This window comes from Neurospora crassa, linkage group III, assembly GCF_000182925.2.
Source record: "Neurospora crassa OR74A linkage group III, whole genome shotgun sequence".
Taxonomy (NCBI): domain Eukaryota; kingdom Fungi; phylum Ascomycota; class Sordariomycetes; order Sordariales; family Sordariaceae; genus Neurospora; species Neurospora crassa.
In genome coordinates, this window is record NC_026503.1 from 96,338 (window position 1) to 121,816 (window position 25,479).

Here is a 25,479-nt window from a genome sequence, read left to right on the forward strand (position 1 = left end):
GGTAGGTATTGTGCTGCTGGCTCGTTGAAGTGGGTCTTCCTCCAGGACACCAACGCCTAACCGGATCGACGCAGGGATCGCAGCGGCTAGGCACATGCACTACTGTGTGCGAAGAGGTAAGTTATGTACATATGTGCCAGTAAAGATACCTGTACCTCTAGGTAGGATCGGGTAGGCAATAAAGACGCAGGGGTATACTAGAAGTACCCACACCCGCAGGTAGGTAGGTGCTACCTACCTACCTAGAACAGATAAGTCGGGTTGGATAGGCGCTGCATGACGGGAACATCCATTTGCTTCCCTTGTCAGCGAAGGTGCACCTGTGGCAGTCGCAACCGACCATCCTTCTGAATCCTGTGTTCAGATGGCAACTGAAGCTACAATTCACCAATCTTTCCCATCGGATGTCTTTGCCTTCAGTTCTACTTCTTGGCTTCTAGCCCCCCACGTACCCGAGGACTCTGGCCGGGCCATCTGTCATCACCTACACAATTGTTGAACCATACATCACCATTTGTCAACTGTGGCATTTCTATACTTCAGTCATTGTTGTCCCCTTTCCCAACCACAACGAGCGGCATTCGATTGTCCGTATTCGGTTTGTCTTAGCATCGTTCAGCGAGCCAGTTTCGACTCAACCTCCTCTCGTCGGGCTGCCCACCATTTTCTGCCTCACACCAAACACATCAATCTCCCTTTCCTTGAGATAAACCGGAAAGTCTGCCCCGCAACAAGCCTACATCAGCTTCGCGCCAAATGCCAGGAATTTTTTCCGAATGGGAAAGCGGCGAGTGGCGATCCCGCAACAGACCTTATCCCGATGACCACCCGTCTCGCGTTGCAATACGCGGGGAGCGTCTGCCCAGTTGCTTCGAACACGGACTCGACCTTTGCACCATCCATGGCATACGACACCACGACGCATTTGCTAGATCTGAGGCAGTTGCAAAGCTCTGCGAGACCTCTGCGGACAAACGCTATGCCAGGGCTCGCAATGCCCGGCTTATCATGAGCAACGAGGTCCCGGATATGCCGACGGATGATGTCAAACCCTACTGTATCTGGTACCCCGACACGGCCAATGAAGAGACATACCGACTCTTGGTAAAGCGCTATCCCGACATGGCATATTCTGTCGGTCGTGCATGCGCTGTGGCAGGATACGATGGATTGTATCATGAGCTTGACATCCTTCCCGAGGTCTCCATCGCCGAAGAGGCTAGAGAAAGCTCGGCGGCAAACGCCGGATCTAAGGCTATCTTTGAGCACATCATGAAACAACCAGTTTGCTACGCCGTTTTAAACGATTACACCAGGTCTATCCACCACCAAAACCCACGGTCACCGGCGTTTATGAACGGAGATACAGCCGTCCGATCAACACTGAATGTGACGATCGCCCCGGAGGATGGAAGTTGGAGAGACGTGGGGTTCCTGGATGATTGGGTCCCCTTCGACATCGCCGAGGACGGCCATATTGCCGAGGTCACGACACACGCAACCTGGTTTGAATCACAGGGAACACTGCCTCCAGAACACGTTGAACTGCTTTATTCACCCCTGCCCTCGCATCTACCCACCATCATCAAAGACCCGTTGATCGTTATGGCCGCTTATGAAGGTAATCTGGACCGCTATCTTCGCCTGCGACGGCCCGATTGGGTCATGCAAGAACATGGGGCTATCCTTCGAGGCATATACCACAACACTACCTTTGCCAAGTGGTGGTCGCTTCAGCCACGAGAGGACCTAGCAGGGAGCATTCGAGCGGCCATTCTCGCACGCTTCATCATGGTCAATGACCTGTCGCACATCACCGCAACAGATCCACATCCAGAAGATGACTTTGACGAGATCCCCGGAATGATATGGTGGCCCCTTATTCCTGCCGAGAGAACACTGGAAGTCCTTGCCAAACGCCGTCCGGATATGCACCTTCAGGTAGCCATGGCCTGCATTGCCGGCAACTACAAGGAGTTGTGGGACAAGTTGGCTCCCGAGCCGTCTAGACAGCTGTATGAACAGGCTTCGCTACGCCGCGATCCTAGCGTTCGCAACCACTTTGTCGACTACCTCGAGCGCCGTACTTCTGAGCTAGGGTTAGACGTCAAGGCCCTTCAGGAGGTGAACGAACTTCCTGCTCACGATTGGTGCTGGAATGCGGCGAGACTCGACAAGGAGCCCACTAGCTGCTGGTTGCCCAGTAAGATCAGCATAACGGCTGCAAGCGACTATCCTGACACGGATAATGTCTACGGAAGTCCCGACCAAACCAATTTGGCCGGTAGGGACTCCAACTGGGAACTCTATATCTGTTCATCAGAGGAAGTGCGGGCCAAAATACCGGTGTCACGATCCGTAATTGAGCTGTATGGTAGTGATGATGAATAGGGGTCGGCAAACAGACCGGGTTCATTCTTCAGACATTTCTGGGGCCGAAGTTGACAATTCATTGACCTGGATACAGAGTGGATTTATGCAAGGGGCGGATGATCAGTATGTGACTATCGCAGAGTTGTGAGCACAGGGATATGGTGGTGGTGCTTGTGTTTGGGAGGAGTCGACGCTACATACCTCTAAGTGAAGTAGCAAAAGGAACGTAAAGGCAATAAGAAGACCAATAAATCACTGCACAAAGCTATATCCTGAGAACGTAGTCCTCAAACACACGCGCGAGGGCAGCAACCAGGCGTGCATCACCGTTGAGTTTGACACAGTGGGGCTTTTTTGTGCTCGAACTTGTGGCACATAGCGCGATCAATAGAGGTAGGTAGTGAACAATCCAATGCTTGTTTGTTTGTTAGCTTGGTACTCCTGGTATTCCCATAGACGAGATCCATCCTAAACTGACCCAAATCTCACATGGATTAAATTGGTCGGTGAAAGAGAAGACGGCAAATCGGCAGAGGGCACATCGGCCCTCACTGCTTTTCCAGCATGGATTGCCATGTTCCCAGAAAGGAAGCTACTCTGGTCTTCCGAGTGTCCATTCCACCGAAGCGAACGTATCTGGCTACAGAATCCAGGGAGGCGCAAATTCAAACCGATGTTGCCGTGACGATGAGTTTTAAGGGTCAGGCGCGATAAGGCCACTGATAGCACAGTAAGCGTGTGAGGCTTTTGACGGTCTCTCATGTGCATCTGAATGCGATACATACAACCTCAGGATACCTAGCTCCGCCCTGTGCGCCAACCACTGTGTTTCCTCAAAGCCGAACGAGGGATACTAGCTATCAGATCATGATTCGCTGTATGTATTGCGGACAGCTAGAAACGGAAAGGACCGAGGGTGAAAACCACTGCACTGATTTGATCTCATTGTGATGAGTCAGAGCCACTCGGCTTGGGATAACACTGATGAATTACAAGCCCAATCTGCAAATTGAAAATGCACAAGGTAGGTTGGCCAGAGGTCTCGGGCTAGCGATCCAACTGGTGGTGGGCAGTGGGCACGGACGAAATTGGTTTGGTCGGAGTCGTGATGTATTGACTGTTGGAATTGAGCCATGGTCTTGCTGCCGTTTCAGCGGGGCCCGCGGGGGCGCTGTTGGTGGTCTGATGCCGCAGCTGCAAAAGGAACATGATTCGAAGCTTGAAAATTCGTGGGCATTGATAGCAAACTGGTGGGATGATGTCGTTGAATGAAGAAAATCGGACGGAAGACGGGACGAACCAGGACGGCGTGGACGGTATGTAACCCCAACCCTAAATCCTGGGTCCCCTGGGTGCCCGGGTTCCTTTCTGCCTGGGTGGGGCCCCACAATGCGGGATCAAGTGCCCTGCAGGGTGGCCGCCCGCAGTCATGTGCCCACGCGACGCGCTGCTGGCTGACACCCGCAAGCCGTAGAGGTGTTCGCGGTCCACCACGCCAGTGCTTCGACTTACAGTTCACCCGACGCCTTGCCCTGTTCCTTTGCTTAAAACATTTCATTTTCAGTTCCACAAAGACAACCGGGCAATGCGACAAACATGTCCAACCATCCCGCGTCTTCATCGCGCGCCGGATCGCCCTCATCAGATCATGTTCTCTTTGATCCTTCCCATCCTCTCAAGGGCGTCGTCGTGTGCTGCACCAGCATCTCGCCAGAACTAAGGGTACTACCCACCTGCCGCCCTCAGCCTCGCCCTCCTCCCCGCAGCCTTGACAGCCAACTGACTCTGTGAAAATCAACAGACAGACATCGCCAACAAGACCGAAGAACTCGGCGGCAAGCACAAACACGACCTCACCCCCGACTGTACCCATCTCATCGTCGGCGAACACGATACGCCCAAGTACCGCCATGTCGCAAAGGAACGCCCCGACGTCAAGGCCATGGCCGCCGGCTGGATCGAAGCCCTCCGGAAGCTCTGGGTCGAAGACGCCGACATCGACTTCATCGCCCTCGAGAAGGAATGGGAGCTGAAACCCTTCGAGACTGGCGGCGGCGAGCCAAACCTGGTAGATGGCACAATCTATCCCCGACGAAAACTCTTGGTCTGCTCGACCGGATTTATGGAACCTGAAGAGCGCCAGCACATCATCGACATGGTCGAAAAGGGCGGCGGCATATACACGGGCGACTTGACCCGCCGCGTCACCCACCTCGTCGTCTACAAGCCAGAAGGCCGCAAGTACCAGGCTGCTCAGAACTGGGGCATCAAAAATGTTTCGGTCGAGTGGATCAACGATTGCGTCGAGCGTGGCCTGATTCTAGACGAGAAATACTACGATCCCCTTCTGCCACAGGACGAACGAGGACTTGGTGCTTGGAACAGACAAAGCGGCCGCGTTCCCTCCCTGGGCAAAAGACTGAGAGAAAGCGCCGCCGAGGGGCAAGAAGCCGGGAGGAGAAAGCTGAGAAAGACTGCTAGTATCAAGCTCAACAGCCAGAGGGATAGTCTGTGGGGAAGCATCCTGGGTGTACCCCCGGCAGCCACTTCTTCGCCTGCTGCTGCTGCTGCTCCGGCTCCCCTTACCGGAGCTTCCCAACCACAGCCGCCTGCCTCAGCACCCGCCCAGCGCGATCCGAGCCAACAGCCTTCGGGCCCAGAAGCACAATCGGTGGACACCCAGGGCTCGAGGCTTTCGTCGTTCGGCATACCACATGACGAGTTCATATTCGCCTACTGCTGCTTCTACATTGCCGGTTTCGCCCCCAAAGAGACCGAAATCCTCATAAACACCGTCGCTTCTCTCGGCGGCGTCGTCTGTCAAACCCTTGACGAGTGCGCGTCTGCCTCTGGCGCCCAAATGGCTCACCGCTTCCTCGTCGTACCACAGAACTCTCAACCAGACAGCCACCCCCGCCTTCCACCCAACGTCTACATTATTACCGAGTTTTACATCGAACGGTGTTTACACAAGAAATACTTCTTCGACCCCCACGAGCATGCCCTCGGTCAGCCGTTTCGCGCGTTTCCCATTCCAGACTTCGATACACTTTCTATCTCGACAGCAGGGTTTACGGGCGTCGATCTCAACCATGTGGATAAAGCTATTAGGCAATTAGGTGCCAGGTACGAAGAGAGGTTCACGGCTGATGTGTCTGTTCTCGTAGCACCGTCGGTTTCAGTTATAAGGAAACAGAAACTCGACATGGCGCTCCGGTGGAAGGTACCGATCGTTACGGCAGAATGGTTGTGGACGTGCATCAATTCGGGGTTCAAGTGCCCTATTGAGGACTTTCTCTTCCCCGAACTCAACCAGAAGATCCGTTCCGAGGAACCACCGGCGTCAAAGGGCAGCCAGCTGCCTAGGCAGGATAAGCCTACGGAGAAGCAAACAAAGCAATCCAAGCTAAAGAGCGTCGATGAGGATCTAATCCCAAAACCAGCTGCCGCCGCCGCCGCCGCAAGCAAATCACGCAGTCGCGTGGACGCCTCCGACTTTACCTCTGCTATCCGAGAGAAGATGAGATCTTCAGCTTCAGATTTGAAGAACACGAAAGCAACGCCAGCGCTGGCACCGGCATTAGACGAGTCCCACGATAGCTACGAGACAGCACCAAGTCAGCGGCAAGCAAGCACGGCGAATACCACACCTGGAAAGAAGAAGTCGGCAGCATCAGCTGGCGCACCGCTAACAGATATTTCCAACCTCTCCCAGCCCGCCTCCTCTTCAAATCAAAAACAAAAGGAGCAGCCACCACGCAAACCACTACACAAGATACGAAGCGAGATAGCAGATTCTGACGCGGAGTCTGCAGCGGACGGCGACGATCTTCCCCTCCCTGGCGAAGACGACATGCCAGTCGTTGCCGAGGGAGAGTCCGGCAAACGACAACAGTCTAAATCGCCGACCAAGCTTAGAGCCTTGGAGGAAGAGCCGGTGATAGAAGACCCAGGCGAAACCGGCGAAGAACTCCGCCGCCGCTTGCTCAAAGAAGCAGAAGAGAAGAAAAGGGCCGAGAAGGTAAAGGTGACGGATCGATTGGTTGACTTGTTGTTGGATGCCGGTGGTGACGGCGAGGCCAGCATGGAAACTGCCGCAGCAACATCATTCGCCAGCGCCCTCTCATACACACATGGGGCCAGAGGCACTTCCGTCACGGCTATAGAGACAATAGAGGCCAGGGCCATGACCGCGGTAACAAGAGCACCAAGCGAAGCCGCCTCCGTGCGCTCCGATGACGGATCCGTTACCGGCAAACCCCGTCGACGGAAGCGAGAGATCCTAGGGAGAGCAATGAGCAACGTATCAGCGGCAAGCGAGGACGGTCAGGCAGCCGATTCCCCCCCTCCTCGTGGAGCCGAGCTAGTAGGGCACCAAGCTAGATCCCTTCGAACTTCGACTTCCGATCGCCATGCCCAACAGTCACAGCAGAAAGAGACCACTCCCCCAGCAGCCGCGCGTGCCACCACCACCACCACCACCGCTTCAACAAAGCGCAGAACCCGCTCCAAGAAAGACGACAAGGACGGACCACCCCCCACACAAGTAGACTACCAAGACATCGACTCCCGGAAGGCCAGGCAGAAGCTCCTCTCCAAGCTCAGCGACGATAAAGCCACCGATCTCGCCGCCGTCTCTAAGCGAGCGACGGAGGAACAGACGACAGTGTCGATTGGAGACTTGGATGCGTTTGTTACGGAGAATGAAGATCACGGCATGGGAAGCCCAACGGGGCTGGGGAGGACGATGAGGAATGCTGCGCATGGGGAGAAGGGGTATGGAGGGAGGAAGAGGACTACGAGGAGGTCGAAGGGGGCATAAACCCTCGATCGAGGTGATAATGGACCGGGAAAGTCGTGAGCAACAGTACTACTAACATATAGCGAAGCATTCTAGTTTCAGTTTAGCTACCTACCTTAGGTTTTGTTTGATATCTCTACCTACTACCTAGGTAGAGGTAACCTTGGAAATATTCATATTTGATGGACTTTCTTGGACTTGGCGATGCTAGGGAATTGCTCGTGGGTTTTGCTTTGTTCAAAGTATTCTACTCCATTTATTCATAATAGGGGTGATTATGCATGCATTGTCTCTTCGATAGTATAATCTAGTACTGGTCTATTCATCTGCTTAGTAACTGCTTCTACCACACTGCACGTAATTGCTTGAAAATTGTCCCAAATTTGAAAGTCAGTAGATTCTACGTCACATGCAGCAATTCACATAATCAACATGGCTACCCAGGTAGGTACCTACGTAGGAATCCGAAAGTACCTAACTAGCAAGGTCCAATTTGGTGCATTTTATATTGGAGCCAGCATATCCACAGCACAAAACATTTATGGAAGTTAGATCGAGGTCTTGAACTAAGAAACAAACCCAGTCATTCATTCAATTGAGCTGTACATGGTCGTGATCGTTACAAATAGAAAACCCGTGGTATATCCATCATGTCCAAACCAACCAAAGTATCGTATCAAAACCCATGAACCCTCCTCTTTCTCTCTTTCTCATTCCTCATCACAAATGCTGACTGGCCTCGGTCAAGATACTCAGCAGCGTAACCGCCGCGCCTCCAATGAGTGCGCTCTTGCTCGACTTCTCGCTGCGTTCTCTGCGCTCCCGTTCCCTATCGCGCTCCCGATCACGGTCCCGATCATGGTGGCGGGAGGAGCGGTGACGATCGCCGCGGTCCCTATCCCTTTCCCTGTCGCGGTCTCGGTCTCGATCTCGGTCCCTGTCACGGTCCCTTTCGCCGCCACCGCCATCTCGGTACCTAGAATCCCTGTCGCGATCCCTATCTCCTCTTTCACGGTCGCGGTCACGGTCCCTTTCTCTCTCCCTTTCCCGGTCTCTAGGATCCCGGAGGTCACGATCACGCTCCCTGTCCCTCTCCCTGTCCCTTTCTCTATCCCGATCTCTCCTCGAGCGAGAAGGGTCGCGGTGGTGGTCCCTGTCACGGTCCCTTCCAAGATCCGCCCCAACCAAATCTCGTGGGCGTACACGGCTTCGACTCCGATCACGATCCCTGTCCCTTTCTTTATCATCCCGATGTCTGCTGCGGTCACGGTCACGGTCGTCCCTGCTCGGATCCCTATTGCTTCTGCGCCGGTTTTCGCGCTCCTCCTCCCGTCTCTTCCGCTCCGCATACTCCCCGGGGCTAATCTCCTTCGGACCATCCCTCCCAAACCGGACATGATTCGTGTTCTTGTTCTTGAGAATCGGTTTCGGGGCCGTGGTACTGCTGCTAGGGCTTGTGATACTACTGCTGATCTTTGAGTTATCGTCTCCATTTACACTTGCCGGCGGCGACACAATCACCGGTTGACCGGCCCTCTGGGCATCCTGGTTGGTAGAGGCATTGATTGATGCATCACTCGCCCGCCGCCGACGGTGTCTCCTCCTCCTAGCAGCAGATGCATCGTCGCTCACGTCGTCCGTGTCTGAGGACTCGCTGCTGCTGCTGCTGCTGCTGCTGTCCGAGTGCCGCCGGGTCTCTGCTCTGCGTCGGTGGCGACCGTCACTGGTCGTGTCGGGTGTAGGCCAGGTACTGTGTCTCCCCTGACTAGCAGCAGCATATCTTCTGGCATTCCTGACTTCGGTCGTTTGTCTGGCAAACTCGAGAATGTCTTTTTTGGTCAGCTCGCCTAGCACAGCAACGAAATCGGGACGAGCTTCGTAGCGCACGCCGGCCCTTTCAAGCACTTCGGGAGACACCAGCTTTCGCTTGATGCGGGTCCATTTTGCATCTATGGGAATTTCTTTGCCCTTTCCGTCTGGTGCTAGACGGGTGTATTGTCGGGGAGTTGTGGGCTTGGGGCTGGGTATGCCGTTGCCTACTGGGGGTGCAGGTGACATGAACGATGCTGCGGTGGTTGGTGGCCCTTGGGAAGGTGGTGCATCTGGGTAGGGCGGCATAGCCAGGGGTGGGACGTAGCGAGGGGAAGTGCCGTACTGGGCGGCGGAGGAAGAGGCAGAAACCATGCCGTTGCTAGACTGGGACTTGTTGCCGGGGATGGCGAGCGGTGGAGGGCCGCCGGGGGTGAGGTAATGTCCTTTGCTGGGCGAGGTACCGGGAGAGGCGAAGTGATGGTCATTTCCTGTGGGATAGGGGGCCAGTTGCATGGAACCCATGCGGGCGGCGAGAATGTCGGGATTGTGATTGTCGAGATCCATAAGGTCGCGGGTTGAGATCAAGGCACCTGCTTGGGACCCAGTGATGGAATCCGAGTCTGAAGCGTCTGGGGTTTGAACATCGTAGCTGTATTGGCTGTTGAGACCAGGGGTCCTGTGGTGGTGGAAGGGCTGCAAAGCTCGTGGCACCTTGGGGTCATAGTCTGGAAACCTTGAACTATCTTGTTGACCGTTGGACGAGGCATGGTGATCGAGCAAACCACGAACGGACGGCGGTGAACCGGCGTGAGGGGATTGGTTGGCCTCGAGTTCGCGGATATAGGCTCGTAGAACCTCCTGTTTCCATTGTGAGATGATGCTGTTTCACAAAGGGCCATTCACCGCAATAGGTATCACCAACCTTATTCTTCCTCAGGATCTCGGGCGAGAACCCCTCCTTCTCGAGCTCCTCCTTGAAGGTCTGCCAAGTATCCTCCCTCATTTCGGTGGTAGGGGACGCTCGGTTTTGAAACATCCTCGTCGCAACCCGTTCCAGCTTATCCTTGATCATGTCCAGCTGCTTGCCATCGGTATGGTTCAACACCTCCTGGGCATTCTCCGGGTTATGAACCTGCACGGCATCGAGAAGCTTGGCGATCTTGCGAGTCGGGGATTCCAGATCCAAGAGGTTCAGCCTCAACTGCAGGCGGTCATTCACCCCATCACGCCCGTCGCCATATTGGCGGAGGATGTCGTCCACTTCGCGCAGGGCTTCATCGCTGTCTTCGACGGCGGAGGCTAATCGTTTGGCGTAAATGTTATCGCGCGAAGTGTCCTTGAGGACCGAGTCCTGATCTTGGGATTCAACGTGCAGGTATTTCAAGGCTTGGTGCAGGCCTTTGAGGTCCTCCTCCATCCACTTGAGGGGCACGTCGTCGGCGGCGTCATGATTGGCCCGTTTGACGTCGCGGAGTAACTGGCGAGCGTAGGCGTGGACGGACTCGACAGTCGGGGTTGGGTAATCGCCAGAAGGAACCGTCATCGGAATAGAATCGGGAGTGTGAAAAAAGGTCTGGTGTTATAATGAAAGGTCCCACGTGGGGACAATCAGTGGATAGGTATGTGGGTTAGCTCGCGTGCTATCAGCGGAGTGCGGTGGTGGATTGAAGCTGCTGGTGCGTTATGTAACCGCGATTCGATGATGTTTTTGCAGAAATTCGCCAGATGAAGTGAGAGAACGTCTGAGAGAAAGATGTTCGGGGGAAAGTTTGAGGTCTGCTCTACTGTGACAAAGTTGTTTGGTGATCGCCTCCAGCTAAGCCAAGGTTGTATGGAATCGGAGAGTTAGTGGTCGTGCCAAGGACCGGGGCAGGTCAAAATTCAGACCCTTGTTGACCAAGACTGCCCGATGACCAAACTGGGGCAGTGTGGTTGCAAATCTTGGAGCAAGGGTGTAAGCAGGCCCAGCTTTTTTTCCTTTCCGTCACCTGCCTTGGTAGCGCCGGAGATTCCGCGATTGTTGATGGAGAAAGTCAGGTCAAAGAGGGAGGGGGAAAAAGAAATATGTGGATAGTGGGGAGCGAGCTCTGGCGAGGTCAAAGAGAAAAAAAACGGAGCTTGTCAGGTCTGCAATCAGTCAGGTTGGGAATCCGAAAGTCTTGGGCTGGGAGACTGTTGCCAGCCAATGACGAAGGTACAGAGAGTGGGAATTGATGCCACTGGATGATGGTCACCGTGATGGAGGGTGGGTGGCAGCCAACTTGAAGGCGAATTAACAAACGACATATCGCGAGGGGGGCTGCTGGCATGGCGTCTGCAATCCTGAAAGGGGGAGACGGATCGGAAGGGTGTCATATCCTGGGTATGATATGAAATGAATCCCTCGAAAGGAACTCGGTGGTGACACGCGGCGCGATGAAACAGACAGACAAACATCATGGCCACCAGGGCTAACGACTACTAAGTAACCGTTCCTGCTTCGACCCGTCCACCCGTCCGTTGTCTTGAACCGTTCAGTTAGTACTGAAGGATACTACTTACTTGCGGACATGGCGACTTCATTCTGAACGGATCTTGGAATGCCGCGTCGATACCTTGGAGGGTCCATTCCGTTGTTTGGGTTTCGATGCCCTGTCTTGGCACGGTGACGTCGTTTGACAAGACGGACCCGGCCTTTTTAAGCGAGGTGCCTTGTGAGGGGCAATCCCGGCCAATTAGAAGCGAGGATCTACTGGGTTAGGAAACGAGGGAGGGGTCTTTGGGCTTTAGCGCCGTTAAACGCCCCTGGAGCGTGCTGCACTTTAGCTGCGCCACTGGTAGAGGTACCTCGAACGTCGGGGGAGCGGGCGGATACTGCCCTGACTGTCGGGTACATATCACCGTCAGACAAAATCAGGGTTCAATTCACTTTCCACTTTCACCTTTACCTAAATTTTCACATTTTTCATGTTTGGACTCGTATCTCCATCAAGACTTCATTTGATGAGTCTACCTTTTTCACCAAAATCGTATAGAGAAGCCGTGTTCAAGGTGGAAAAAGCCCTTTTCCGGCACCGCTTAAGACTCCAGTAAGTATGGAATTCCGGTCGGGCTGTGCACGTCACAACGTCTTCCGTTTCCCCACATCTTCGCGAGGCTGTGAACTGAACTAACCAAAGCTTCTTCATCCCTTCCATTCCATTTCCATTTCCATTCAAGACTTAGTGTACAAGAGTCACCGATGGCTGTAATGGGAATAGCTCCAGACTCAAGGTGTATAGTGTACTATACTCTGCACAAAGCAGTCTGATGACCGACCGACCGCCTTGTGCTTGTACTTGTACGTCTCCACTTTGTTCAAACAGTTACCAACCGGGGGAAATGACTTGCATCTTGCATAGTACTTATCCGACATACAGTACGACTCCGTAGTACACTGCACACACCGACGCAACTGAAGCAGATAGGCGAACCGCTTCTATCGCCGCTAAGAAACGCAGGCAAACTCACAGAAGATCAAAAAAGGCAACTTTAACCTCTTCTGTGACACACTCGGTAGCTCTTGGCATCAAAATGTGCATTTGTGTTGTGCATGTACCTAGGTAGGTACCTTATCTTTAGTGCATCTAAATTGTGCATTTTATTCTACCTACCTCTACGGCTCTACCTACACTACTGTATATCCGCTCATTGGTCCGTGTTGAATGACCTCGAGACCGCACTGCTTACCGCAATAGTCAATATATTTGCACTGCTCAGGGTTGAGTCACCACCTAGGTCACTACCTTCTTCTACAACTTGTCAGTAAGGTCTGGCAGTCGAGTGCTTACATTCTACCTACCCAGCCGGGCCTGTTTCGGGATACATGTACCGAACGAATGGCATATTCACTCACACACCTTCAGGTTGGCAGTTTCGAGCCAACGGTGTTGCTTTGGGTGAGCGCTGCGAGCCATCAGCCGTCAGCCTCACAAGACATAAAAGTCCTAGACACGACATCTTCACTTTGAGGCAACGAAGTCTCCTCACTCTCTTTCAGACCAGCAAGCAAACAGTTACATATCGGGTCATTTGGTGGTTGCCTTGTTTTAGTCTTATCTCCATTTGCGGACGCGGCTCCTCGCCAAATACCACCTATTGATGCCAGCGGATGAACCAATGGAGTATCACAGACTACCTCTAGGGTACATACTTACCTACCTAACATGCTTCCGCCGCGTGAGGCACCGCGCGGTTAATGCACTTGAAGGGCACTTTTCGTAAGTTGCTTTTTACGTTATATCCAGTATAGGTAGCCACATGCAATTCTGGTACTACTATCCCATCACAGGCGGGTCTCCTCCCCCCACATGACGATTGTAACAGGAAACTCTTCGAGTCTGGTTGGAGGCTACAGGTAGGACAGGTTTGGACACCGAGACCTCTTATGTCATGTTGCTTGATTCCTAGTTGGAGCAACCTCCATTACCGATTCCAGCCAGCCGCGTATTACGACGTCGACGTCCCTTTTCCTACTGGGTCATTGAAACGTCCCCGTCGTCAGCCGCAACTGCAACCGTAGCCACATCCGTAGCCTCACCCGCCAACTCATCCACTCCCTGCTCTCCACCTATTACTCCTGCTAATGGCTCCGCTCGCTCGTCGGGTTGAGCAGCCTCGTCGACCTCGACAACCCTCGCCATGTTCTTCCTCGGCCTACCCCTCTTGGGCTTAGCTGTCTGCACAACGCCCGGTTGCACGGGGGCAACGTCCGACACAACCTGCTGAGCCTCCCAAGGAACAGACACCTCCGACGCGCCAGAAACGCTACCAACCGTCTTTATCTCCTCCTCCCCTACAGCAACACGGTTTCCAGAGTGTTGAAAGTCAGCCAAGTATTGGAGTGTGAGATCAGTCCAGCCCCTCCCGCCCGTCTTCTCCACCAGGAACGGATTCAATTCCCCTTTGAACCACCTCTCCTTCCTCTTCACGCTCCTTTCTCCGCCCTCCAGTGCTGATAGTGCAGCTCGCGTTGTGCGCATCCTTTTCGTTCCCGTCCCCCCTCCCGTGTTATTTAACCCCGTACCCAAAGGCACATTTGGCCCCACGCCGCCTCCGTTCACGTTACTCGTGCCAACACCTTCGCTCACGCTAAGCAAACTACTCATCTTCAACCTCCTCCTCTGCAATTTCGATTCATAAGCGACGATGCTCCGCACGTAAGGGGCGACGTCCAGTGTTATGAGGCCCATGGTGCGGTCGAAGACGGAGGGGTCCAAGTAGGATGTCGTGGCTGTAGAGGAGTCTGAAGTGGCGATAGGGTCAAATGCAAAGGCAAGGTCGATTCGGTTGATAGTTGGTTGCTCAGGAGAAGAGAGGGAGAGGTTGGTCAAGGATTTGGTGATTATGTTGAGGGCAGAGGATTCGTTTAGTGGCTGGAGGGTATCAGTGGATGTAGGATGTTGGGCGAGTGATGAGGTCCGCGACCGTAAAACGGAGCGAGATAGCGATTTGATGGTTGCTGGAAGACCCGTATTGAGGGAGTCGTGGAGAGTAAGAGGAGGAGAATCGAGCGGCGTTAGACCGAGGACGTTGTCGTCGCGGGCTTTAGCTGGTGGTTCGGGTAGTGTGGCGTCTAGTGGCTCCTGTGATATCACTGTTAGCGAACACAATTATGTGGGAATTAAATATCTTACCTCGTTCAGTGTCCCAAATGACCGAGAAGAGCAGAGATCCGCTGCGCTCAGGGCATCAGCCAGTTCCTCAAACGCTTCAAGAGCCTCAAGCCTTCCAGCCCCAGACGAAGGCATCCCTTCCGCCCATGGTTCCAGCCCAACAGAGTCCTGCCAGCTCCCCATATCAAGGCCCCACGAATCCCAAGTTTGCTCCAGTAACTCTTCCTCCACTAACCGTCCATCAGTAGCCTTTCCGATCACAGGGTCTCGTCCAAGCCAGTTCATACCCCTGAGATATGTGCTCTGACTAACAACCCTCACCACATCCCCGTTCTCGTCAAGATCACAGCCTCTCGGCCACCTCGGATGATACCAATCAAAACCTCCCTTCCTATCCCCGACGCCTATCTGGCACCAATACTGCAGATCCGTAGTCGCGGCGCGGAGGTCATGGCCGCGCGACTCGTACAAAGATGCGACGGCTTGTCGTGTGAGAGCGTGACCTTCGTTAGCTGCTACCAGCAATAGGCGATCAACCGCAAGATCTGTAGGCGGTGGGCTTAGCCGGAAGATGCCGTGTAGTCTGAGGGTGTGGAGGGGGAGTAGAGTCTCGTCGTTGCATGTCATGATGAAGGGTCGTTTGGCTTGCGCGATCAGGGTGACGATGGTGGTCCAGAATTGCTTGTCTTCTTCGTAGAGAATGTCAACTTCTTCGAGGAGAATGAGGGATTGTCTTTGGACCTTTCCGCTGTCTTTCTTGGCCTCTTTTGGTTCGCTGGTGGGTGGTGGCTTCGTGGGCTGCTTTGGTTTTGCTGCAGTGGTTTTGGGCCGGAAAAAAGCATTCATGGTTGCCTGCTTGCCAGATTTGACCTCCTCTGCAGTAGCATCTTCTTGATCATCGCCAGCTTTCTCGGAGGAGGATTGGTGCTGCTGGACGAGGTGATTCCTGGTCATGTCGCCAATTTTTTCAAGCACATCCTTGCCGCTCCTTCGGCTGCTCGAGTTGATCTCGAAGACCTCAAAGTCTAGTTCCTTGGCCACTGCGTAGACGGCAGCTGTTTTGCCGCAGCCGTGAGGGCCGCTGATGACAAGTGTGTTTGCGATTTTGGAGGCATCTTTCTTGGACAAGTCCCCGGATTTGACGACGGTTTTCCTTGTGATGCCCCGAAAACCACTAGGTGCCCAGTTGGCTCCGTCGTCCGAGTCTTCGTCTAGCTCGAGCTCGTCGTCGCTAGAGACAACAAAGTCGTCGAGCTTCTTTCGCCTCTTTTTCCTGCCAGGGCCAACAGCCTTGGCTCTTTTCGGTTTGTCGGAATCGTTCGAGCCGGTCTCTACTGATTGCACCTTTAAGGCACGAAGCCAGTCTCGCAAAAGAAAGGCTTCGTTGCCGGGCTGCAGGACCTCGGTGGCGTGGATAGGGCCGTACTTTTGTGTCCAGTTGCTGGTTTCGCATTGGCATTGATCGAAGGCTGACAGGGAGAAGGATAGGGAGTCGTATAGGCGGGCAAGTTGAGGGGGGGCTTTTAGTTGGCCAGCTGCTTGTGTTGTCCTGAATGTCTTGAGCTCCGGCAGGATGCGCTGCTGTAGTTTTCTCCCGCTCTCAAAGTGCTTGGTGGGAAGTCGAAGCTCAGGAGGTGCAGGCATGAAATCGTCCGTGTTGAAGTCGCGAAGAGCTTGTTTTACAGACTCAATTCCCATTGAGGTGTTAATCACGTTTATGATCGATTCTTGCTGGTCCACCTGGATTGACTGGCCCTTGGATTTGCGGGACGGCAAAGGCAGCTGAAGATCTTGGTCCACAGGTACATCATGGTCTCCGCGCACATGTACCATATCCTTCCACGGCCATACCGGGGGTTGTGCGCCAGGAAACTTTAAGGGCACGTTCTTGGAGAAACCGAACTGGGGCATTCGTCCAGTGAAGGCCGAAGCACGCGGCTTCTTGGGCGAACATGGTGTAGACATGAAAACTTTCTGCGACGGTTCGCTAGTGGTAGGCTTGTCGTTCTTGGGTTCAGCAGCAGGGGACGCAGCTGCGGATTCCTTGGCTTTCCCCGAAAAGAAGGGATGTGTAGATTTTGGGTTGGCGGGCTTGGAAGCTGGAGGTTTCTTGGCTCGCTGGCTGGTCCGTTGCGGTTGTTTTGGGGCCTTGAGAATGGCCTCAATCTTCTCGCCCACTCTTGTGCGTGTCTCGGCATCCGACTCGGAGCTATACTTAATAGTCACAACCTTGGACTCTGGCTTCTTTACGCGTGATGGCTGTACCCTTCTCTTTATTGTTGGAGCTGTCTCCTCGGTCGTCTCTGGCTGTTTTGGTTTGGGAGGTGACCCAATTGTTCCTGTTTTGGGATTGAGGCGGAGAAGTTTTGTTGGCTTTGGAGGCTCGACATTGGCGGCAGGAGGGATGACTGAAGGCGGCGGGGAGGATCGGATATTGACGTCGACCAGATTCCGTATAATGCCAGTAACATCGTGTGCGGGAGCCGGCATGGCATCCTCGAGCTGGACAGGCGCTTCTATTTCATTTGTGCCCTGTTGTGGTAGCTGTGCCTCTTGTTGCGTGGTTGTGATATCCTCTTCTTCCTCTTCTTGTCCGGCATCCTCCTTTGTCTTTTCAAGTCTGATGAAATGGGTTGCGATACCCGGGCCGACATTGGGTTTTGTCCGTTTCCTCGTCTTTGGTTTCTTGTGGTCCTGGTCGTCTTCTAGGTCCGGGGACACCTTGCGGCGCTTGCTCCGTCTCCCAGCTGCCTTCTCCAGGGTGTCATGTTCAACTTTTGGCTCCACGGGTTCGTCGACGGACATTAGGGAATCATCGGTCGTGTCTGGTGGGTGGGGAACGGAAGGGATTTGTGTCGGAGCTGGAGGAGCAGGCTGTCGGTTCGGAGCAAAAAAGGGATGCAACGGCTTGCGAGCCGCGTCTGGAGAGTTGCCATTTTCGACCATGGCGAGGACAGCCACTGGTGTCATGGGGTAGTGGTAGTAGTAGTACACGTTGGGGGAGAACTGTGGATGGTTTGGTTAATTCAGGTAGCCAGTTTGAAGTCAGGAGATGGGAATGGCTACGGGGAGGGAGACATACTCGAAGACGACGGATTATCAGGCAGGAATCATGCTTCTGTTATGATAAATGGTGACGGTACCTACCTCTACCTACCCACCTAATCAAAGATGAATGTGGTGAGGTGGATGTCACAAATATCAAACCGATGCGAACTCCAATTGACCTGATAGAGGTAAAGTACGAAAGTCCTGCAATGCTGGATACAGGCTGTGCACTGCATTGGCTGCAACACGGGCTCACTGTTGAAAGGAGTCGCGGGAGGAGAGGCATTGGATGCTCCGGCTTGCATCAGTTACCTTAGTGATGTTAAGGGTGACCGCGTTCTGCCACTTTAGCACGCGTCTTACACTGGAGCTCCTGCCTCTAGTGTAGTCCCGTCCCTTGCCGGCCGCATGCTCCAGTGATCGCCCGCGGCACCCAAGGGGAAGTCGTGTTGCACTCGCGCATCGTTCAGTAGAGGTAGGTAGAGGTACCTAGGTACCTGGGCTGCCTGCCCCAGCTCCCGTTGTCCATGACAAAATAGATGAGACCAGTGGAAGGGTCACAAAACCAGTCCAATACCGCTTGTTAGAATTGAAAAAGGCCTTTACTAAATCGAAATGGAGATTAATTTGATCCAAAGAGACATTGGTCAGGGTTCGTTTAGCATGTTGAAGAACCAGAAATTGCGTAGAATACAAATGCAAAGGAGTAATCAAGACGCTTGGATGCGTAGTAAGACTAGAGGTATGCCCAAGTGGAAGGTGTCATGTCCACTTAAAGGTCTCAACCATTTTGTCCAGGACGAGCCCAGGAAGCAGCCAAGCACTCACCGAAAACTGAGTGAGGTCAAAGCTCACCTTGGACTCACCGTGCTCCCCAGAAAATGCCCCACTTTCTCACGTCCATCGGGCCATCCGCTCCACGGTCAAGGGTCCACTTATTTTTCAAAGTCTTGGCTTAACTTTTTTTCAGATCGCAGTCTTGAGGTTTTGGACGAGAGACGCAGTCCCTTCCCCTCCCCTCCCTCCCCCCGGCGCAGAGACCTGACCAGAGCTTCAGTTTGGTTTCGAGATTGAGGACCGGCGATGCCAATGGAATACTACAGCTAAACACCAACCTTCGACATACCCATACTGTACTCTACGATACCCCGTCTGTCTGCATTCACAACCATGGCGACCACCCTCCAGATACACAAGCCGTATGTGCTAAAGGCCTTGTCGCATCCCCTCGACCGTCCCGACGGACCAGGAAAGCACACTATCGGCGAGGTCTACGGCCAGGTATCAGGGCCCGCCTCCAAAAAGAGGAAACGCTCCGAGCTCGCCGTTGCCATTGACGGCGACTCGGTCCATCTCTACGATGTCAGTATCCTGCTGTCCGTCTGCCTTTGGTGTCCGTCGCCGACTAACTCTTGCTTCAGATCCCCTCGGCGCAAGCCATCACGTCCTACCTCGTCCCTCCCCAGGCCTACTTCACCTGCGCCCCCTACTCGCTGCGATGGAGATCCGCTACTTCCAAGACCGCCTCTCGCTACACCTATGCCTCGACACAAGACTCTCTCTCGGCCAAGAAGGAGATCAAGCTGTTCAAGGACGTCGTTGCCGAAGCTGGAAACACGACCTCGACCACGGCCACCTACGTCCACCGTTGCGCTAAGCCTGTCGTCCATCTTTCGGCTACCTCAGTACGGACCTCCAGAGACACCTTGACCAACCAAGATACCCCCGCCCACGATGTCATCGCTGTGGCCGCCGACGGCACTCTGATCAGCCTCGCCGGCGAGACTCTTACCGAAAAGTGGCAGTCGTCGCCCTCCATCCTCACCCAGGAGCTGCCCTCCAACACTGGCTGCCATGTCGACTTTGTCCAGCCCGCCCTCGCGGCCGATGTCATCGATGGCATGTTTGGTGGAAAGAACGAGCTGTTTGGCGTCTTCCAGGAAAAGATTCACCGCCAAGGCTTCAACCCCGACATCCTGGTGCTCGTCACGTCGCCAGAAAAGTCCGAATCTACACGCCAGAGATACTTGCACATTCTTGCCCTACCAACCGAGAGGGCCTCTCAACAAGCAAACCAGCAGAACGTTATTCCCATCTTCGCCGCTCCTCTCCCAACCAAGACCGGTGCCGCCAAGTTCCAGCTCGACGTCAGGTCAGGCACTTTGCAGGAGCTGGCCGAGGGCGTCCTTTACACATATGCTTTCAACGGCGGTATCCCCCGTCTCGAGAATAAGCTGGAGGTCCCGGAGATGACCTCCTTCTTGCGCCTATCCAAGACCTCGGTTCTTGCCGCTACCGCCGACTCCCTTACCATCTACAACCCCGTCTACCGCTCGCTCCAGGCTACTGCTCCCCTTGAAGCCGGCGAGGGTGCCTCGTGCGAGCTTGTCACCTATCTTGCTAGCCGTGAGATCGCGGTTGGCCTTCGCGGAACCTCGTTGATTGCCGTCCAGATTGAAGCCCCCAAGGCCCGTACCAGCAAGCGCCGCGCTGAGGGCCTCCTCGCAGATTCGATCCGCCGCGGCCTTCCCAGAGCTCAGCCTACTCAGAGACGCGGCCATATCGAGCTTCCTCCTTCAGCTATCCTTGCAGAGGCTCTCCCTGGCACCATGACGGAGGAGTACCTTGCCCAACTGGCGGCTGATACTGCCAAGGCGGACGACTACCTCAACACCAACAACCTGAAGGGTTTCGAGGAGCTGCTGGCAGGCCAGTTCAAGATCCAGCTAAAGGCCAAGAAGGAGAAGAAGGAAAACAAGGTTAAGAAGGTCAACAGCACTACCGAAGACAAGACCGAGACCTTGGACCTTCCCGAGTGGTCCTGGCCCTCCAAGCGCTCCGACTACCCCCAGGTCGACCGTCGCTGGGTCTTTTACGCCATCAGCCGCGTCTTCTCTTGGACCAGCTCCAGCGAAAACCAAAAGGCCACACATCTCTCCTGCCGCCTTCCCGAGAGCAGCGTGCTCAACTACCTTGTCGACGCTGGCCACCTGACCATCTCCAACATCAAGTCCGCCTTCAAGGAAGAGATCTGCGAACTCGGTAACCAAGTCGACAACGTCATCGGCGAGGAGCTTCCGGCCGTCCTTGTCGAAGTCGACCCAGCAATGGAGCTTCTCGTCGTCTACCTCTCCTCCACTCAGACCTCTCCCTCCGAGCTCGTAACATCCATCAAGCTCATCCTCAGCAGCCTTGACTTGCTCAACAGCGCCAGTGCTCCCAAGCTGCAAGAGCTGGTCCTCCGTCCCTCTCCCAACGCCACCACGACGTCCTCCGAGGCCGACAAGCAGCCCGAGGACACCGAGATGACCGACGATGACGCCGCCATCACCAAGCAACTCGACCAAGCCGAGCAAGAGCTCCAGCTCACCGAGTACCTCGCCGCCACCACCTCCTCGCGCTATCCCCTCCGCGCGCGTGGCCTCTCCGCCGCCTTCTCCAAGCTTTCTGCCTGCCCCTCCCTCCCCACCGTCCAGACCCTCCGCCGTCTGCTGACAACAGAGGAGATTGTTTGCCTCATGAACGTGCTTCGCAACGAGATGATCAAAGACGGCTGGACCACCAGCTACGTGGCCGACGAGTTGCCCGAAGAAGAGCAGGAAGCGCCGCCCGATGGCTCCATCAAGCTCATTGCCGATTTGTTGAGCAGGTGCATCGACGCCGTTGGCCTAGGCGGCTGGATGGGCTTCGATGCTGTCTTGGCCTCGTGGGGCAGCCAGCAAGACGCCGCCGAGTTCTTCAACTACTTCCAGAATGAGGTCAGCGTGGCGCTGGAGGGCCTCAATGAAACTGTCAGGCTCCAGGGCATGATTGGCGAAGCTACCAACTACGCCAAGAGGGCGAACACGTTGCTTAGTGCTGCTGCTAAGCCCAAGGCCTCTTCAGACGGCGAAGGTACCGCAGTCGTGCAGCTGTCGGCGGGTCCTCTCCCGCTGGGCCTCAAGACGGAGGAAAAGATTGGTTTGGAGAGAGTGCGTGGTGGTGGAGAAATTGTGCAGAGGAGCATGAGGCAGATCGGTATGTTTGTGAGCAAGAAGAGGAGAGGGTATGAGGTGCACAGGATTTCGGAGGAGGGCTTGCTGAGCAAGGGGAGTGGACGGCCTAGTTTGGTTGTTCAGGAGGCACTTTGAGTATGGGGACAAGAAGCGTTGAAAAGTAGGGGTATACAATAGATGCTGCTTGTGATAGATAATAGGATGGATGGGTTGTTTGTGAAAGAAAGAGCGTGTGTACCAGATCTGGATGTGGTGAGCACGAGACTGGGTAGGTTTCTGAGTGTCACTTGTAGAACAGAACCAAAACAAGGGAGGAATGTCAAGAGCAACATGGAAGGGAAAGTCATTGCGATACCCGATGGAAAGGGAAGAAGTATAGATATCAGATACCGTACTACAGTAACAACTGGAATGGGCTTTTATTCAATCGGCCAAACCCCTCTCGAACCACGACCGTGACCGTGAATTCGAAGACACCATTGCCCTAGCCCCCTCCCTCTTTAATGCCTCCTTTCACAAGCCCTCAAAGACTTGAACCTGTTGACCGAAAGCCTTTCTCTCTCCCATCACGGTGTGAAAAGAGCAGGAGGTCGGGATTGGTGATTCACCGGAGCAGCGAAGGTGCCATGGGCCTATTTTGTCCAAACCCACAGAGCCAGCATGAAAACTTCGCACGGGTAGTCTGTCTAACTCTTACTGTGTGTAACAACCACGAAAATGCCCGCAAAGATAGAACATTTCGCATTTCGCACTCTCTTATCCACCCCTTTTCTTTCTTTTTTTTTTCTTCCCTCCGGGTCAGGTAACGAGACCATTCACACGAAAAGTACCAGGACCTACGCCACCTCACTTACCTACCCACCCGGGGCTCTACCTAGAAGTACCCTGTCCGGGCCTCCTACAAACTGCCAACGGTTGAATAAGGTAACATTGTCTCCGGACTCCGGTGCCGTCAGTAGAAGTAAGTACACGTGGTGTAGGGTGCAAGCCGGAGGTATGTGGAGTACTATGGAGTAAAATATGTAATCCACCGGACCCGGGACCGGCACGGAGATCACGGGGACCATGGGCGAGTACATCGATCTCCCCTTTGCCGCTGGCAACTCCCGTCGCCTACACAAAACAGGATCAAGAAGGCCAGTCGCCCACTTGAGTAATCTGCCTCTGGAAATTCGGGTACTGTACCTCGCTACCCTAGCTACCTCTACCCTACACTATACCGATGAAGTGGTCGCTAACACGAATATTCAGCTGCCCAAAAGCGACCCGTCTACTTACAATCAGAAAAGGCATCCAAACGGGTGTCAAATTATCTCCATGTGATTGGTATCGGAGATTTCTTGGAAACGATAATTCTTTTCACTGGCTTTTTTGGGCGGTGTTATTATGGATGTAGGATCCTTGTCGTCCAAGGACATGGAGCAAATTAGCCACGCGTGCTAGTGTTGAGCTGAACAGCCGCAAATCAATAGTGCGTGCTTCCCGTTCCAATAGTGGCGACGTCCTGGGAAATTGTAGATGTTCTAGGCCAGAACGTTCACGGTGGGTTTCCTTCTTAACTTGTCATCTACATATACCAATGGAGGTTCGCGCAAGTTCATTGTGTGTTGTGACTACCTGCCCTCACTCCTACCAGACCTCAGTCGCTCCTTACCTACCTATATTTCTCGCCCATTATCTGTCATTCCAGTCGTTACCTACATTCGTCTATTGTAAGAATGAAGTTCGCTGGGCATCATGGAGTGTTGCCCGTCTTGGTTGGGGTTGCGGCGGCATCAAGATGTAAACCTCATCCTCCTTCGTCTTCTACCTTGATCACCACCCCGACTATCAGCTCAGTTCCGGTCAGCTCGGTTCCGGTCAGCTCGGTTCCGGTCAGCTCGGTTCCGGTCAGCTCTGTCTTGATCAGCTCAGCTCCGGCCAGCTCTGTCCTGTCCAGCTCATCGATTCTCTCCAGCTCGATCCCCTCCAGCTCGTTGGCTGCTACGTGCGGCGGCGCTCAGTGTCTTGCCGCCATCACCGCAGTCTCTAGTATTGGCGATGCCTTTTGCTCATCATGGCTATCCTGGACTCCTGCCACCACCGTCGTCACCGAAGTAGAAACGGTCACTTCGACCCACACCAACTTGGAGACCGTAACGGCTGTGGTTACCTTGACGACGGCAACAGTCACCGAGTAAGTCCCGACTCTTGTATTTTGTGACCCTATTCTTTGCGCACGTGCACTCCTCTCTCTGATTACCTGTAACTGACTTTAATCAAGAACCGCTGGCACGACCACCCTGTTCCAAAAGCGCCGCCAGCTGCCCTCCGCCGATCCAGCCGAGTCCATCTTCTCCGAATGCGATTCCGCCTCGGCGAGTGTTAGCAGCGCCTGCAGCTGCCATCTCGCTGGGTCTACTACCTCGACCGTGACTGTCACCGAAACAACCACCTCGACTGAGATTCCCGAGTACACTGTGCGTGCCACCTCCCGTCTCTCTCCTCTTACATGAATCCACACAGCGTGCATACTAACATAATATGCAAGGGCACCCTGACCACGACCGAAACCACCAACGTGATCCAAACCGTCTCTGCCGAAGCCACCCGCGTCGTCCCCGCGCAGCCCATCCTCAACTCGGGCCTCGAGTCCTACCTTACAACCGGGAACATCTCACCCTGGACCGACACCGTGTCCACCACGGGCGGCACGTTGCAGATCATCAACGGCGTGAACCCATGCGTGAGCGCCGGCGACTGCGCCGGCGGGCAGGTCGTCATCCGCGTCTACCCCCCGACGATTGGCGGCTACACGGCCATTCGGCAGACATTCCTCGCCCGTCCCAACACGTCCTACAATCTCAGCTTCATGTACCGCTGCCTCAACTACAACAACGTTGCCTACATGAGCGTCTGGTACGCCGGCCAGCTTGTGCCCAACGGCAATGTGCAGTGCAATACCCCCGGCTCGGCGTTCGCACGTCCCAGAGTGGGCCCATTTACGACGGATGAGACGGGCGTGGGAGAGATCGAGGTCAGGTTCCATAACCCCGGTGGGTTGCTTTACTTGTACATGTACGCGGATGCGTTTGAGGCGACCGTGGCTGTGTAGAGGTAGGTGGTGAAGTTGCAGGGGTTCGGGTCTGGTGTAAATAAATGTCCATTACCTAGAGGTAGTGTCTATACACTGGAGGTTTGTGCTCTTTGGAGGTAAATGTGAGAAACTTGAAGTGGTGTATTCTTCTCCTGTATAGATGTAGTTGGGGGATTATACCCCGGCTAGACTAGTGTAGACGTGGTGTTAGTAATTTAGTGTAGACACAAGGGCAACCTTTGTATACCTCTACAATTTCAACAGAAGCTGACCAACGGAAACAAATGGCATGGTCGAGGACACCAGAACAGATGTTGTGTAGGAGCGCACTCAGATGCAGATCTTGAGGCAGGTACGAGCTTATTCTGGACGTAGGACGATTTCAGAAATATATTGACGTCTTTGACCCTCAAAAACACGGCCTGAGGGAGAGCAGGGTGGTGATAGAGCTCTCAATATGACTTGCGAAGAAGTTGTACGTTTACAACAGAAGCAGAGTCAGAGTGTCCTTGTAGCATTCGACATTGAAGGATCGGGGAAAAAAGACCATCGATGTTCTGTGTAACATCTCATTGGTCAGCCCTAGTTGTGGACCCACAGACAGCGCCCTCAGTGTCTCTCTATCGAATCCGATGGACGGCAAGATCAAGCTCACATGCTGGACATCAGATGAGCCTGATGAGGCAGAGGAGGACGGGAAGAGCTAGGCTGCCCGCTGAGAAAAGAGGAGAGTCATTGGAT

The 25,479-nt window shown here is 54.2% G+C and overlaps 6 protein-coding genes across 6 annotated transcripts; 4 read left to right on the forward strand and 2 right to left on the reverse strand.

The window, feature by feature from the left end:
* The first annotated feature begins 240 nt into the window (after nucleotides 1–240).
* Nucleotides 241–2,850, forward strand: NCU09504 (hypothetical protein). Its single transcript, XM_011395693.1, has one exon. It carries the CDS (start codon nucleotides 757–759, stop codon nucleotides 2,389–2,391), a length of 1,635 nt encoding a protein of 544 aa, XP_011393995.1. The 5' UTR covers nucleotides 241–756; the 3' UTR covers nucleotides 2,392–2,850.
* Nucleotides 2,851–3,829: 979 nt separating this feature from the next.
* On the forward strand, nucleotides 3,830–7,359 carry NCU09503 (hypothetical protein). The gene is made up of 2 exons (XM_953339.3): nucleotides 3,830–4,095; nucleotides 4,175–7,359. Exons 1-2 carry the CDS (start codon nucleotides 3,970–3,972, stop codon nucleotides 7,193–7,195), a joined length of 3,147 nt encoding a protein of 1,048 aa, XP_958432.3. The 5' UTR covers nucleotides 3,830–3,969; the 3' UTR covers nucleotides 7,196–7,359.
* A 274-nt stretch (nucleotides 7,360–7,633) lies between these two features.
* Nucleotides 7,634–11,587, reverse strand: NCU09502 (hypothetical protein). Its single transcript, XM_953338.2, has 2 exons — nucleotides 9,909–11,587; nucleotides 7,634–9,844 (listed from the first exon to the last, which is right to left on the reverse strand). Exons 1-2 carry the CDS (start codon nucleotides 10,527–10,529, stop codon nucleotides 7,895–7,897), a joined length of 2,571 nt encoding a protein of 856 aa, XP_958431.1. The 5' UTR covers nucleotides 10,530–11,587; the 3' UTR covers nucleotides 7,634–7,894.
* Nucleotides 11,588–13,213: 1,626 nt separating this feature from the next.
* Nucleotides 13,214–17,970, reverse strand: NCU09500 (hypothetical protein). The gene is made up of 3 exons (XM_953336.3): nucleotides 17,702–17,970; nucleotides 14,641–17,625; nucleotides 13,214–14,589 (listed from the first exon to the last, which is right to left on the reverse strand). The coding sequence occupies exons 2-3, from the start codon at nucleotides 17,587–17,589 to the stop codon at nucleotides 13,477–13,479; spliced, it is 4,062 nt and encodes a 1,353-aa protein (XP_958429.1). The 5' UTR covers nucleotides 17,590–17,625; nucleotides 17,702–17,970; the 3' UTR covers nucleotides 13,214–13,476.
* Nucleotides 17,971–18,604: 634 nt separating this feature from the next.
* On the forward strand, nucleotides 18,605–22,094 carry NCU09499 (hypothetical protein). Its single transcript, XM_953335.2, has 2 exons — nucleotides 18,605–19,029; nucleotides 19,089–22,094. The coding sequence occupies exons 1-2, from the start codon at nucleotides 18,838–18,840 to the stop codon at nucleotides 21,795–21,797; spliced, it is 2,901 nt and encodes a 966-aa protein (XP_958428.1). The 5' UTR covers nucleotides 18,605–18,837; the 3' UTR covers nucleotides 21,798–22,094.
* A 1,153-nt stretch (nucleotides 22,095–23,247) lies between these two features.
* On the forward strand, nucleotides 23,248–25,015 carry NCU09498 (hypothetical protein). Its single transcript, XM_953334.2, has 3 exons — nucleotides 23,248–23,838; nucleotides 23,926–24,121; nucleotides 24,193–25,015. Exons 1-3 carry the CDS (start codon nucleotides 23,381–23,383, stop codon nucleotides 24,754–24,756), a joined length of 1,218 nt encoding a protein of 405 aa, XP_958427.2. The 5' UTR covers nucleotides 23,248–23,380; the 3' UTR covers nucleotides 24,757–25,015.
* Nucleotides 25,016–25,479: the final 464 nt, after the last annotated feature.

Coding starts and splice junctions, on each gene's coding strand:
- NCU09504 (XM_011395693.1), top strand. CDS start 757: ATGCCAGGAATTTTTTCCGAATGGGAAAGCGGCGAGTGGCGATCCCGC.
- NCU09503 (XM_953339.3), top strand. CDS start 3,970: ATGTCCAACCATCCCGCGTCTTCATCGCGCGCCGGATCGCCCTCATCA. Junction 4,096..4,174: donor GCATCTCGCCAGAACTAAGG/GTACTACCCACC, acceptor GAAAATCAACAG/ACAGACATCGCCAACAAGAC.
- NCU09502 (XM_953338.2), bottom strand. CDS start 10,529: ATGACGGTTCCTTCTGGCGATTACCCAACCCCGACTGTCGAGTCCGTC. Junction 9,845..9,908: donor AGATCCTGAGGAAGAATAAG/GTTGGTGATACC, acceptor CAATGGAAACAG/GAGGTTCTACGAGCCTATAT.
- NCU09500 (XM_953336.3), bottom strand. CDS start 17,589: ATGACACCAGTGGCTGTCCTCGCCATGGTCGAAAATGGCAACTCTCCA. Junction 14,590..14,640: donor CATTTGGGACACTGAACGAG/GTAAGATATTTA, acceptor GTGATATCACAG/GAGCCACTAGACGCCACACT.
- NCU09499 (XM_953335.2), top strand. CDS start 18,838: ATGGCGACCACCCTCCAGATACACAAGCCGTATGTGCTAAAGGCCTTG. Junction 19,030..19,088: donor ACTCGGTCCATCTCTACGAT/GTCAGTATCCTG, acceptor CTCTTGCTTCAG/ATCCCCTCGGCGCAAGCCAT.
- NCU09498 (XM_953334.2), top strand. CDS start 23,381: ATGAAGTTCGCTGGGCATCATGGAGTGTTGCCCGTCTTGGTTGGGGTT. Junction 23,839..23,925: donor ACGACGGCAACAGTCACCGA/GTAAGTCCCGAC, acceptor ACTTTAATCAAG/AACCGCTGGCACGACCACCC. Junction 24,122..24,192: donor CTGAGATTCCCGAGTACACT/GTGCGTGCCACC, acceptor ATAATATGCAAG/GGCACCCTGACCACGACCGA.